The 14866-nt window shown below is 38.2% G+C and overlaps 2 protein-coding genes across 2 annotated transcripts; one reads left to right on the top strand and one right to left on the bottom strand.

Annotated features, from left to right (window-relative positions):
* Positions 1-16: 16 nt before the first annotated feature.
* On the top strand, positions 17-7124 carry LOC106940222 (tribbles homolog 2-like). The gene is made up of 4 exons (XM_015022902.1): positions 17-570; positions 3869-4153; positions 4268-4560; positions 4678-7124. Exons 2-4 carry the CDS (start codon positions 3881-3883, stop codon positions 5165-5167), a joined length of 1056 nt encoding a protein of 351 aa, XP_014878388.1. The 5' UTR covers positions 17-570; positions 3869-3880; the 3' UTR covers positions 5168-7124.
* Positions 7125-7813: 689 nt separating this feature from the next.
* On the bottom strand, positions 7814-14865 carry LOC106940221 (ATR-interacting protein-like; the record flags this gene model as incomplete). The annotated part of the gene is made up of 16 exons (XM_015022900.1): positions 7814-8476; positions 8779-8970; positions 9058-9130; positions 9207-9290; positions 9580-9671; positions 9819-9955; positions 10874-11052; positions 11144-11188; positions 11282-11543; positions 11810-11974; positions 12359-12452; positions 13415-13516; positions 13641-13786; positions 14010-14101; positions 14183-14353; positions 14791-14865. Coding segments are annotated over 16 exons (1983 nt in total), but the record flags the coding sequence as incomplete, so codon positions are not given.
* Between the last annotated feature and the right edge of the window lies 1 nt (position 14866).

The raw sequence follows: 14866 nt of genomic DNA, 5'->3' as shown, positions 1-14866 counted from the left end.
GCTCCGCCCCTCCGGGTTGACGCCACCGCGGGAGGAAACAACGAAACCAAACAAACCCGGAGTCAGTCGGAGCCCCAGAGTCCAGCTGAAAGTTCTGGAGAACCAGCATCAGGGTCAGCTGAAAGCGGCGGGGAGATAAACTAGACCGACTCTATTCGGCTTTCTGCTGATAAAGCGGCAGGACTGCCTTTGAACGCCCTTTTTCGGAAATAACAACAAAGACTCAACAAGTTTCATTTTTAATTACACTGCAATTTTTTTTATTGGAATTCTCCGTCGATAAATGATCTTCATTTATTTAACTTCATCCGCAATATAAAACTCAGCGACCACCAGCTGACGGACCAACGACAGGTTGCGCAACTGAAACGACAGGAAGGCGCAAAGACGTCACCTCCAGTTCTCCCAGTGTCATAGTGACTGGTCCCAGTCGGAATTCAGCTTGAAGAGATTAGGAGCGCTTTTCAGATATTTGTTTAGCAACTCTGCTGCGCGGACAAGTGACCAAAACCATCTTCAGAGTGATTTTACTGAGCTGACCAGCAGTCCGCACCTGAAGTCATTCCAAAGGTAAGAAACTGACCTGAGACCAGCAGAACTGCTGCTGGTGGCATGGAAATGTATTTAAATATTCAGCCTGAAGTGAACATTAGTGCTGAAAATGCAATGTCAGATATTAAATATTAGGTCATTTTCTCTGAGTTGTTTATATGCGAGTAACAAAAGCACCTTTTCAGAAATAGTTTTCTTGTTGTTGTTGTTTAGATTTAAATTCAACTGAACTGAATCCAAGTCAGAACCAAAATAAAACAAAAACAATTCTCTTCAACTTTTTAAATTCAACTCAGCATGCACTTTTCTACTGTTATTTTTTCCAGCTATATTAAGAAAGAAAAGTGATACTGGCTGTTATTTAATAAATCAATCCATAAGTGTAGCTTGATTTAAAGGAATACAAAACAGAAGAGTCTAAAGATGCATATATAGTCACACACCATTTGCAGTGATATTAAAGCTGATTCCTTGCACTGTACATCGGAAACAATGCTCAGATGACTCCTAAGCCAGGATTGAATGCATCCATTATGTACAGCCGTTGACTTTCAAAAACCAAATAAAAAAAAACTGTTAACCTAAATGTCACTTTATATATATATATATATATATATATATATATATATATATATATATATATATATATATATATATATATATATATATATATATATATATATATATTTGTGCCGTTTTATTTAAAATAGAAAAATAAATAACGTATCAGTTTGCCTCCTTGTCAAACCTCCAACCAGCGCACATTTTCTTGACTGTTTTTGCTGCTTATTTTAGCGGAAGTGTGAGAAAGCACTGAGTCTATATTTGAAATATTTGTTTATGTTTTGATTTGAATTCTTAAAGGGCTGTGAAATATGAGGAACATATGAAATTTTAACACTGTTGCTAAAAGTTGTATTGTCGATATTGACTAGGATTACGCCACATGCTTCTGACTCATTTCTTTCCTTATCATGACACACTGTCTCCACCACTCTGTCTCAGTTTTAGCATCTTAGCCACAAAAGATATACATCAGATGAGGGCAATAAGGGCAGTTAAAAGCAGTTCACCTTGCCAGAAAAATATGACTACGCAGAAATGTAAAAATTTAAACAAATATCCAAATAGATGTTTGTGATTGCAATACTGCACATGCCAACAATGCCGATTTTGCTTCAATATATTGTGCGCCTCTGCTTTCTTTCCTTGGATGAAGTGAAGCAGCAGATTTCTAGTTTAAAATAGTTTGTTTTTACAGTAAGGGAATGTAACTGGTCTGTGGAATATGTCTTCTTAAATAAGATCTTCCAGAACATTATAACAGGTTATTTCCTTGGATTGTTCATTCTGTCAGCAAATGTATGAGTATGGTGCTTGGAATGAATCTCGCCTAAGTATTTTTAGTTGCAGAGTCTTTTTGTATTTTCTGTGGCATTTCATGATTTTTATTGAATAGTGGTGTTTTTTTATTATTTAATTAGGCAGTGAAGACTGTACAAGAGCAAGGATTGAGATAAACAAGAGAAAAGTTGTTTAGAAATACTCACAGTTCTTGGTGTGCTTTTTGTGCATTTTTTCACAAAAATGCTTGTCTAAGTCATGTTTTAATTACACTGGAAACCCATTTATGAGGGAGCAACTTTTATAGTCTCCACCACAATGAATTAAATGCCAAATGAGAGGTTACATGGTGCAAAGTTTCTGCATGTGGGTTTTGCTTTCTGAATAACTCAGCAGTCAGATCTCTGGAGATTTCTCCATCGCTTTATTTTGAGCTACAGTTTCACAATCAAATGTGTCAAACAAGGCCAGATTTGCTGTGTGTATATGTGTGTGTGTGTGTGTGTGTGTGGGTGGGTGGATGACGTTGCCACAGTGACATTGTGACTCAGGGTGTTTCAGCAGGAGTGAAAGCAGTGTTGCCCCACAGCCGGTTTCCACCAAGTATCACCAAGGTGACCACAAGTTATGAGAAACTTACTCACACACACCCACACAAACACACACACCCTAGCGGTGCATGCATGTAGGTGTTGACTGTATTTAAAGCCTTTTTAAACTATAAACTGTTTTGCTCTGATGCAACGATCTGAAAGCTGTGGTGCCTGTCAGCTTACAGGAAGTTGCATCAGGAGAGCCTATAGACCCGACCGTGTAACATGTAAGCAGCAGGGATGCAGAACACAGTTAGATGTGATACTAATACATTATTTTTACTTTATGTGAAAATGTCACTGTAGAGGTTTTGGTGGAAGAATCAGTGAGAGTCAGTTTCCCCTGTAGAGGGCACTGTTGTGCAACAGGGAGCAGCTTTACTGTAAATTTAAATAAAAATATGTTCGTTAGAATAAGTTAACCAAGTGCTTTATTCAACACAGGTAAATTAAATATAATATGTCACTAAATAGCATTTTCACACATATCGTCCAAAAAAAACAAACAAAAAAAACAGACAAGATGTATATTTGGGGCGCAGGTGAGGATAAGAATCAGCCTAATAATAACCAAAAATATTCATTCAAATGTGTTTTGTCTCAAGTGATTTATGAGAAAATAATTATACTTGATTACATTAATCTGAAAAAATAGTTTTGTGTCCATTTAAGACACAAAACTGTGTCTTAAATGCAACATGCATTTGAAATTTGACACATGAACCAGTGTTGATTTTAGCGCTTTGTTAGAAGCATGCCGTTTCACCTCCTGTTTCTGTAAGAAAAAAATTGACACAATAGTGTTATATCAATAATAATAATATTATTATTGTGAGATCATTTAAATTTTTCAATATGTAACTATTTATTGGATGGTTTCTGACGCTGGTTGATTTAGTCAGTTTCTTGTATTCCAATAGAAGCTTTAAGCTTATTTTAGCATTTTAAAACTATATCGTGATCTTTTTTAATCCATTCTACATTTTTATAGCGAATGTGTAAAATATAGTAGGTGATTTGATTGTAGTTAATCTAAAAGAAAAAAAAAATCATATTCCATGAAAATTCTGAAATCTTTCAAAGTGTGCACATTGGATTTTTGATCAAAACTGCTGATTGCTGCCTGCATGTCTTTTGATTTGAATTAGTCAATATTTGGCCACAACATTCCAAAATAAAAATTCAAAAAAGGCAGTTTGCACCGATATTACAAATTTTTCCATGCATTCCACATTTCTATTGAGAATATATTAATTATATTTTGCACATTGCACATCAGGTTTTTGTTGAAGAGGACAACGACTCAAAAATACCAGCATGAAAATTAATGTTTGTTATTAGAAGTTAATAGTAAATCTCATGTCTCTTGTCTTCACCAGTAAAAACTGAGGATGGGCGTGGCAACAACCAGAAGTCAGCTGTGTCTGAAGAGGCTGCTGGCTGAGCCTCAGGAAAACTTACCGAAATGCAAGCTCGCCCGTCTGGAGACATCCCATTCTGCCAGTGGCCTATCTTCGTACCTCACACCAACAAACCCCGCACCCAAGTCCAGCCCAAGCCAGCCCCCGTCCAGAGTGGGACCGTACCTCCTGTTTGTAAGCTGTGAGAGGGAGGAAACCTATAGGGCCGTGCACACAAGCACACAAAAGCAGTATACCTGTCAGGTAAGACGGAGTAACACTAATAACGCTGCTAGTGGTGGCAATATGACGAAATTCTCCAAAACACATCTGGTGGTAATTTTTAGTACTTCAATTAACGGTGTGTCCTGGTTACAGGTTCTCCCTCTGCAGGGTTTCCAGGAACGGTTGGCAGCCTACGAGCGCATCGGTAAACACGACAACATCTGCCATCTGCAAGATGTGGTGGTCGGTCAAGACAACCTGTACGTCTTCCTGCCCGATCACCATGGAGACATGCACGCATACGTGCGCCGCAGGAAGCGCCTGGACGAGGAAGAGGCGGGGCGTCTGTTTGCTCAGATGCTGAATGCGGTGGTGCACTGCCACAATAAAGGAGTCATCCTGAGGGACCTGAAGCTACGACGGTTCGTCTTTATGGACCAATACAGGTAGGTTACAGTCCCAGGTGGCATAGCTCATACCATGATTGTTCTGCATCCTACATAAAAAAAAAAAAAAAAACAGAGAACTTTAGTTAATATTTTTTTTGTTTTGTTTTTTTGCAGGACTCGTCTCGCCCTGCTCGGCCTTAACGACAGTGTAGTCCTCCACGGTAACCCTGATAACGACTTCCTCAGAGACAGACACGGCTGTCCCGCCTACGTTGGCCCCGAGCTGCTCAACAACGGAAATGGCTCCTACTCGGGTCGCGCTGCAGACATATGGAGCCTGGGCGTGTCTCTGTACACCATGCTGATTGGACGATACCCTTTTCAGGACACGCAGCCAGCTGCGCTTTTCGCTAAGATCCGGCGTGGGGTGTTCAGCCTGCCCAGTGGCTTGTCGCCACAGGCAAAGTGTCTGATTAGCTGCATGCTGAGGAAGGTGCCTGCCGAGAGACTGAAGGCATCCGAACTGCTGATGCATCCGTGGCTGACCACCAATCCCTGTGTGCAACACCACAATGTGCACAAGACGCATCACAACCAAAATACAATGCAGAACAAACAGATGGAAGACGACCAAGTGGTGCCAACATGGACTGAGAAACAATAAAATGTTTATAGGCTATACCTTCATGTGTGAATTTGTAATAACGCACTGCCTGGCCACAAGTCAAACAGTAACTCACCACTTGGATGTGGTTCCATTTTAAACATTTGAGCATTAGTAAATTTTGTTACATTGCATAGAGTTGCATTATTTATAATTAGATTTTTTTTTTTAACCAACATGATGAAAGACTGAAGGCTGGGAATTTTTTTTTGTGGCGAATCCCACAATCTCTTCCACAATTTGGGCCTGATGAATTGCAGCATTGTGGCTGTGAGACATGCTTGTGCCATTTGAAAGAAACTGTGTTTGATGGAAAAAGTTTATTTTAGTTTATTCAGTTACTCAGTTGATCTTTTTAAAGAACTCCAACTACACGAGAAATCCCATTGCTTATTAGATCAGTTTTTAGCACAGAAAAACTGTATTTATTTTCACGAACTAGATTTCCCAAATTTGTACATTTTCTCAGGTTACAATCACTCAAGATATCTTTCAGGTCCTAAAAAGTTTTTCTGTTTTTTTTGGATTTCACAGTTCCTAACCTATTTTTTCCAGTGTTCTTCCTTGATGTTTAAATTGTCTTGACCAATAATTTGATCCTTCTGGAATAACTATAGGATATTCTTCAGTATGTCAGTACACGTCTGCCTGCTGGCGAGTTCCAAAACTTGCTTATACATTATTTCACAATAATATTTTTTCAAACATTTTCTTTGTTAAACTGAACTGTTCTTCATTTGCGGCCAGGCAGTCGACAATCAGTTTGCAACCAAAACCAGATTCCAACTTCAAGGTTGAAACATTTCTCTAAAAATGTTCTTGCATCTCACAGTGAAAAGTCATTTTGTTTTTTTGTTGTTTTTTTTTTTACAAACATGAAGTGATAAACACTACCAATGGTATGATCCTGGATTACTTGAACCTTAGGTGCCTTCGTCTGTTTCTAGTTGTGTCTCAGCTTTCGCCCCGCCTCTTTGAGATAAAGTGGTCTCATATCAACATTCATCTAAAGAATTAGAATGTTTTGTTTTCTAACCATCTATACTGCAGCTACTCTCCCATAGTTTTAACATACAAGGGGTGTTCAGGCACACCAATGCAGTGTGGGAACTTTTCCTTTATGTAACTCAGTTTTGAAGTAGCAGACCTTTTAAGTCTGGAAAATGAGAAATTTGACTCAACACACAAAAGAAAAACATTGTTTCTTTTGCAAATANTTAAAAATGAGCTTCGTCATTTACNGATGTAGAGANGCTAGTTAAATGTGTTGGAGGAAAAACACCTGAAAATACCACAAAATTTAAATTTGAGTCTCTGAAGGAGGTGGCGCCTCAAGAGGCAGAACTCCTTTCAAGTGTTTACATTTATAAATTCTGTTGAGGATGGTTCACTGTTTTAAAGAGTGTGTTGCTGAGCAGAAAGATTAATTCAACTTAAATGTGTCTTTAGTTTTCAGACAATCAATGTTTTTATTTTGTTTTATCCAGTTAAAACTAAATAAGCTGAATTTGGTAATTAGCAAAAATTCTGCTTTAGTTGCACGAAAAATACTTTGGGTATTGAGTGAAAAAAAATGTTTTTTGATCAGAATTAATGTGAACAAAATGTAACTAAAACATTATTTTCTTAAAGTTGCAGCAGTATAAAACATCTATTTTTGGGCATTTTATAGTGCAGATTGCATTAAAAACCTGGAGTAGATTAGCCACTTAATCACATTTCAGGACAATGAGGATATATTTTGAGCACTTGACTTACAATAAGGAAAAAAAAAATACTATGACGCTGATTTTGAAATAATTGAAATAATTTCGTAATTTGCCGTCCTCCTGTAAGTGATGAAGAAAATCACTACCCAACAAGCTTTACGCCTGCTAACAGGATGCCTTTTGTTTTAGAGTACAGTGCAATTTCTGTTTTCAGTTGTGACAGAATAAATAAAGGCTGTTTAAAGTTGTTCTGGTCTCAAAACGGGTCTTTTTCTGAATATTTTGGGCTACAATTTCCATTCAACATTGGTTTTCGGGCTGGATACTCAACTACACAGCCCAGGTAAAATAATCTTGCTATTTGCTCAATGATACTCTAAAAAAAACAGCTCGTCAAAAAGCCACAATAATAAAATGCAGAGTTTGAGGCTGATCCAACCTGGAATAGATATAAAACTGAGTCCACTGATCCAGTCATCGGGGTCTAGTGTTGCTAAAGATGATGTTTTGGTTGATTTTTTTTTCATGATGGTTTAAAACTTCATATATACAAGTGATATGAATAAATGTGTTTTTTCTCAATTTGGCAGATAAAACATCTTTTGGCATCAAGATTACAATTATGTATTTTCTGCAAACATTTTTAGCAGAGGAAATTATACTGGATTAACTGCAGTAATAACTAAGGATACTTAAGAACAGTACAGAGCTTCCTCAAATATGATTGTAGCAGCTTAAATCTATCTCCATTAATAAATGGTTTGGCAGCCACTGGGAAGACTCCAGAAAATGTAGGAATATTTACAATTTGAAAAAAATAAAACCAGTAAAGCAGTGCTAATTACTAAAAAAGGCTGTTAAAAATAGTTCAATGTCCTCAACACAAGTTTGTCAATTTTCTTAAATTACCTGAATAATTTAATGATCATTCAGGGGAAAAAGTTACCAAGCAACTTTATTGCTGGATGTGCAAAATTTCAAAAACATTTTACACTCCAAAAAACAAACAAACAAAAAAAAAACAAATAAAACAGAAAATTGAGTTTGAAAAAATGTTAATTCATTTTTCCTTTATCTGGGAGGTAATGAATAAATAAAAAAAGTTCGACAGCAATTCAGAGGAAAATATGCAAAGTTGATTAATGTATTTGTGTCATTAAAATCTTTAGGACATCCCAAGAACATCCAAATAAAGATTTTCATTTTCTGTTTGTGACAGTTTTAAAAGTTGTGCAATATTTAACTTGTTACAGGAATTAGTGAGGACTGGTTATTAAAGTAAAACAGAAAACAGCTGACAATGCTCACTGAAAGCTCTGATTCATTCATCTAATTTTTTATTAAATCCATCAAAAAGCAAAATGATTCTTTGATACTTCTGTCAAAGCTCAGCTCTGATCCATCATTTTTGTTGTGTTTACATCAGATAAAGTGCTTAACACAAAGTTTCTGTTCTGACCTGATCTTATTCTGAATTATTTGATCAGCCTGTAGGCGGTCGTTCATATTTCAGCAGCAGCACCAGGCTACGAGGCGACGTCAGTGTCCATATCGTCGGTGTCATCGGCGTCGGAGCGGCAGATCTCCTCCAAGGCCAGCTCTGACGAACAGAAACATTCCAGGTAAAACGGAAACAGCCATTACTTTGCTGTGTGAATCAAAAATAGAAAACTGGTCATATGAGGATTTTCAAATTTAACTGGATGTGTTTTTAATGCTTATCACCCAGAGAAAATTGGCACTTAGTTTGCTAAAAATCAATTTGTACATTAATAAGATGCTTTCTAGTTATCTAATGAACAGGGAAACCAGTGATCTACCAAATATTCAACTTCTGCTAGAGTGCTAAGCACACACTCCGCTTTAAAGATGGAAGATTATTCATGTTTTGTGTACAGGTACCTTCGCTGTCACTCAGATCAGAGATCTTGCTCAATGTTTCACGCACAGCAGGGATCATCTGGTCATACATGTGCAACACCGGCCGGCAGCTTTCAGAGAAGCTCGTGTGATGCAGCAGCAGCCAATGTAGAAGCAGCAGAGACTCTCTGAGAAGTGATGCGGCTGGGCCGCTCCAGCAAGACGAGCTGGATGCTGAAAGAAAAAAACAAGAAAACAGCCAATCAGGACTTATTGCATGTTCAAGAGAGTCCCTTTCTTATTTTTTTCCCCCCAATTTACCAGAGGTTTGCTCTTGAGAGCCGCGAATATCCAACCACTGACGATGGAAAATGATTACAACCGCCTGAACCAACTGTAAAGAAACAGAGAAAATTGTGTGGCAAGAAAATTTTCAACATGAAACAGAAGTCAGGATGAGAGTTATCTACCTCACTGTAACACTGGCAGGGGCTTGACTTGCTGCTTGTCCAGCTCTCTGTTCTCTGAGTCACTCGGCTCAACAAGCGCACAACCTGGGGTGCAACAGCGAAAACACAGTGAATCCCAAACTTATTTAATTTTCCAGCATTCTCTGTTCTTACATAGTTAATTTTTAGTGTAAAAAAAAAAAAAAAGATGAACGTGCAATTCACAGATGAAAACATGGAAGATGCTTTTGCAAGAGTCAGAAAAAAACTGAAGGAAAGAGCCATGATTTCTGATTTTACAAAATTATATGATTTCTATACTTTACCAGTATTGTGGTATTTACTACTAAAAACTTCCCTCATTCATATGGAAAAATACATCAGTTGATATTACCTGCAGGTCCAGCAAAATCCAGTCGGCATGTGTAGCTAGTGTATCTGGTCTGGTCCGAATCAAATGGAACAACTTAAGAAAAATACAAGTATCTGCAGCAAAATAGAGACGAAAAAGAGAAAAATAAACTATTTAACAAGAAATATAATTTTTTTTTAAACAAAATAAAAATCAGTGATTCCAGAGTGAGTAAGTGCTATCAAATTACATCAGAGTTGAAGTCAGAGGATTTTTCTCACCGTGTTGGGAACAGAGCTGCTTGGCCAGAGTCGGATGGTCAGACATGGCTGTGAGAACAGACACACACTCTGAAACCGTCTGCACCCTGGTGTCTTGTGCTAAACACAGACATACCACCTGCAACACACACTGGAGCCTAAAATATAAGGAAAAAGGAAGTCATATCCATCATTGATTCCTCTCTTGCCCTCAGTGAAGGCGCATGCTTTTTTCCTCTGCTCCCTCCCTGCCCATTCCTGCCCTGCTTGCTCCGTTTTTGAACTGTCTTTTTCTATATTTTTGGAGCCTTTCTTTGGACATCCTCCAAATCTACAAATTATGGATCTGGTAAACCGGTCTCTCAATGCAATTGGTCAAATTTTCTCGACGAGAAGTCTGGGCACAGGAGAGCCCTCTTGTCCTGTGGGGACACACCCAGCAGGATTCACCCTGAGTTTATTCATGATAACAGGATTTCTGCTGTTTGGAGCTTGCGGATTCCTGGTCAGAATCAGTTGATTTTCAGCCTGATCTGTTCTAAATGGTCAGTCAGTCAAAAACTAAAAGAAAAAAATCTGTTCTTATTCCAATCAGTGAACACGTTACAACTTTTTAACAAAAAGATACAAAAAAAAATTGGATACTCTACTTTCTTTCCTCAAACTTTCCGGACAGTGTAGGAATCTTGTAAACGTCAGTAGTTTCCTCTTTAACTACTTTTTATCTTTCATCATTATTTAGATCGACCCAACCAGGCAAAGGGAAACCATTAGGGACTTTCTAGTAATCAGAAAAAGCCAAGCAAACAGTTTTTGCATTTCTACATTTCATGTTTAAAGTGTGTTTATGTCATACTTGTTTTAATATTACTCTGGTACTTCCATGAAGAATACATGGAATACATCTGATTTAAAGTCAGACAACTGATTTCAACTTCACTTGTTTCTAATCTATACTATTGTCATTTCCAATGAGGTAAAGTGATAGATTTTACTATGACGAATGTTTAGTACTTATCGTTAAATCTCTGCACTGTGGCTAAATATATATATAAAAAAAGTTGACGTAAATGTACCTGTCAGAGTGCGTGGGAGGTGTCCGTTTTATGAGGATACACAGCGTCTTCAAAGCGTTAAGGAAGAGCTTCTCTTTCTGAGCGCTGTTACCACTGAGACGCGCGTCACACAAGTGGAGCAACGACTGCAGCAAGGCATTCTGGGAGCAAAGGCCCATGTGTGCATCAGAGCGATCAGTCTACAAACAGATGAGAAACAAGTCTATATCAAAGAAAAGCAGCTGATGTATAAATATGTTAAAATTTAGCATAATTTAGATTTTCCTGTACCTTGCCTGTAGTCTGGTTCTTCCTCAACAACACCGCTTCCACCACCTGAAGTGGAACATTAATATTAACATAAAAAATTTAAAAAGTCTTGAAGTATAAATAATTCAAATCTTCCTTTAAATACATGTATCTCCTCACCTCATCACTTTGGGCCAAAAGTAGGTAAAGAAGCTTGAGTGCTGTCAAGCCAGTGTCCTCCACTCTGAAACCTGTGATGCCAGCCTCATCCAGTCTCCCCAGTACAGGAGACTCTGTTTGGCCCGCTGGGATTGAGCTGGTAGTGGTGGAGTCTGACCCATAAATCCCAGTGGAAGAGGAGCCAAGAGACTCTAAAGTGCAACAGAGCTGAGAAAGATGAAGATCTAACAGAGGAAGCAGGAAGACCGCTCCAGGACATGACCTACACAAAACAGATTTAAAAAAAAAAAAAAAATTCTCAATATCAAATTATAACTATAGATAAAGTCTGGTGCTAAAAGGAATAACTACATTGAAAGTTGGGTTTGCACCAGTTGTGATCTCAATGTTGCTGTTACAACATCTGACCACAAGAGGACTCTGTTGTCCAGAAAATACTTTAGGTATGTTATCATTTATGGTTCTGGATGCTTCACTATGTGGACAGTTTAGTAAAGCTTTTAGAAAAGCCTCAGTCTGTCAGACTACCTGTTGTCTCTGTTGCTGACGGCGATGGTCGTTTGACTCTGGCTCAGCAGGTTGAGTCCGGTCGCAGCCAGGCTTTGGACCAAACTCAGAGGAGCTCTGTTGGCTCCAACGGTGCTGGCGCCCTCTAGGGGATCAGAGTGGAGCTGAGGGCTGATGGACAGCTGACTGAACCGACAACGAAATAAAAGCAAAAGAATCATCAGTGAAGATTACATGTTCAGAAGCTATAACAGGTTCTGCTTAAGACACAGTTGCCTGAAGATGAAGTCACATGCAATATTCCTTCAAATCTTTATTTATTAAAAAAAAAAACAAAAAAAAACATACATTTCAGAGGAGAGTCTATGATGCTTTTCATAGAATTAGTCTTTAACTTGAGTTTCTTTTGTCATTTCTGGGATAATGCAAACACCTATTCCTAATTCTGACGTATTCTGAAACATCAAACATTTAACCCTGCCGTTTTCCCTCTGAAACTCCTGCTATCTGGGCCTTCTACAAAAATGGATTGCGGAAGTTATAGTCTTTGTTCATGGTCAAGGTGTTTACCTATATTCAGCCACACTCATCGACAGCAGGTGGGAGAGACCAAGGCTGCTAGGAACCAATGGCTGCTGCAGCAGCACCCCAAGCAGGACGCCTCCTAGTGGACAAAACAGAACCACAAACAGGACGAAAAGAACTCTCATGATACAGGTAGATCTCAGTTCATTTGAAAATGATCAAAAAGTTTATTTGTTGCAGCAACTCAACTTAAAATGTGAAAATTCATTACACACAGTGATATATTTCAAACATTTTGATGATATTGGCTTACAGCTAATGAAAATCCGAATTTCATTTTTTCAGAAAATATGGATATTACATTAGATCATCACGCAGAAACATCTGAATGCAGTATAAATCACTCTGTGTGTAATTGTATTTTTTATATATAGGGAACATGTGTTTTTGAACTGAATCACTTAAATTGTTATGGGTATTTCAGTTTTTTAAGACGCACCTGTAAATGTAACACAGTCATTTTTTGGCTGTTCGTTCTGTTCCATTAAATAGCAGAATGTTTATATATATCTATATATACACACACAGATCTCCCTGCTTTAGTTTAAATTTTAAACTAAAGCAGTAGTTAGCACTAATATTGTAGTTATCCTATCATAACATAGTTGTCCTTGAGTTGGAGTAGCATATTATATTTTCTCCTGAGAACCTCTGATTGACACAATCACATCTCTCCCCATTAAAAAACACAGATAGTTAGATTGCAGCCTCCTAAAAGACACTGATGGAGGAGTAAAGTGAGATACAATAGTAATACTGATGATATGTAGAGTATTTGTGCCTATTGTTACCTGACTCAGATCAGTATCAGGGACAGAAAAACAGATGAGGACATCCTAAATTATTAGTTTAATCAAGCACAACAAATTATCTTGGCATATTTTCAGAACTAAAATATATTTACACTAATCCCCATAGGTGAAACAAGCTTATATTTTCTCATCACTTGCTAAGCAAGTAGCACAGCTGTGTGTGATGAAATATCAACAAATTATAAATCTGCCAGGAGTCCTTTAGAAGCAGCTGGTCAAGGAAACGAACCTTTGTGCTGCATCTTTGCACGTCTGGCAGACAGGAACGGATCTGGATGAGAAATATCCTGTCCATCACCAGTTCTTCTCTTAGATACTCCTCTGTCTGCTGCTGCATTACAAACACACACACACACACACACACACACACACACACACACAGCTTAACTGTAAGTACGGATAAGACAAACGTTTGGCTATTTCAGGATTTCATGACAACAGATCTTGTGACTCACCATCTCTCAGAGTTTTCACCGGCGTCACTCGTGATGAAATCTGCGCTCCAAATGTCTCCTTGGTGATGAAACCGTTTCCTATTGGAGAGGAGGAGGAGCTGCCACTCATCTGATGCATCTGGGTGAGAGTGCTGAGCACTTTAGGACTAAAAAAATAAAATTTATGGGTGAGCAGAAAACTCATTTGTTAATATGTCATGATAGTCAATAAGAACTGCTTGTCACTTTGGAGCTGGAGCTTCAAAAATAAAAAAGCTGCCATTACATGGCTGATGAGAAAAAATTAACCAGAAAAAAAATAACTATATGCAGCTAGAGAACATGTAGCATTTCATTATAAAAGATGGTGATAAAATAGGAGGTGCCTACCTAGTCTTGTTTTTGTCTGAACTGAGAAGTTTGGTCTTCATCTCATTGATTTCTGCTTCTTTAAACTGCAGCTCAGACTGCAGAGACAGAACCTGTGCATAAAAAACATGTCAGAGTTGCTTTAAAGGATTACCAGCTCTGTACGTGTGTGTCCATATCCTCTACATCCTCACCTTCTTGTTGAGCTCCTTCTCCCTGTCGCTCTGCTCTCGCTGCCTCTGAGTCTCCAGGAGAACCTGGTTCTGTCTCTGAGTTTCCTTTTCTTGCTGAGCTGCTTTCAGAGAGTCTCTCAGGACACGGATCTCGCCGCTCTTCAACAGAATCTCCTCTTCCACCTCGTTTAACTAACAACATACACCCAACTCACATTTAAAAATATGGAGTGTAAAATGCAAAACATTCTTAAACTGCTCCAGTGTTTATCCACTCACTCTTTTAAAAAGGCAGTGAACAATAACTACCTTGTAGTTCAGAAAGCTGAAATGATTCTCTGTCAATCATTTTGCAGATTTGATCCAAATTAACTTTACTAGGTTACACAGTTTTGTTACCCTATGTAAATTAAATATTTACTCAGGTTTGTTATAATTTCAAGAATATATTGTCACATATTAAACAAATAGGAAACAAAATATTTTCATAGGTATCACAGCAACACACAGGGAAACCACAAAGGAAAGCTGCTGAAGATGGGACAAACATAGCTTGGGTTTCAACAAAGTAGCACAGGGACATAAGATGCCTGTGAATGGAGATATTTTGTAAAATCACTACATCTCACCTTCCTCTTCAGCTCTGCATGCTGGGCCTCCAGGAGTCTGTAGGAGTCTCCTCTGTTTGACCCAAGCTGCTGCTGC

This window comes from Poecilia latipinna, unplaced genomic scaffold (genome assembly GCF_001443285.1).
Source record: "Poecilia latipinna isolate Pla-1442-1.1 unplaced genomic scaffold, P_latipinna-1.0 Scaffold3133, whole genome shotgun sequence".
NCBI classification, from domain to species: domain Eukaryota; kingdom Metazoa; phylum Chordata; class Actinopteri; order Cyprinodontiformes; family Poeciliidae; genus Poecilia; species Poecilia latipinna.
Note: the sequence above shows the minus strand (reverse complement) of the source record. Positions and strands in the feature narration are given on the sequence as shown.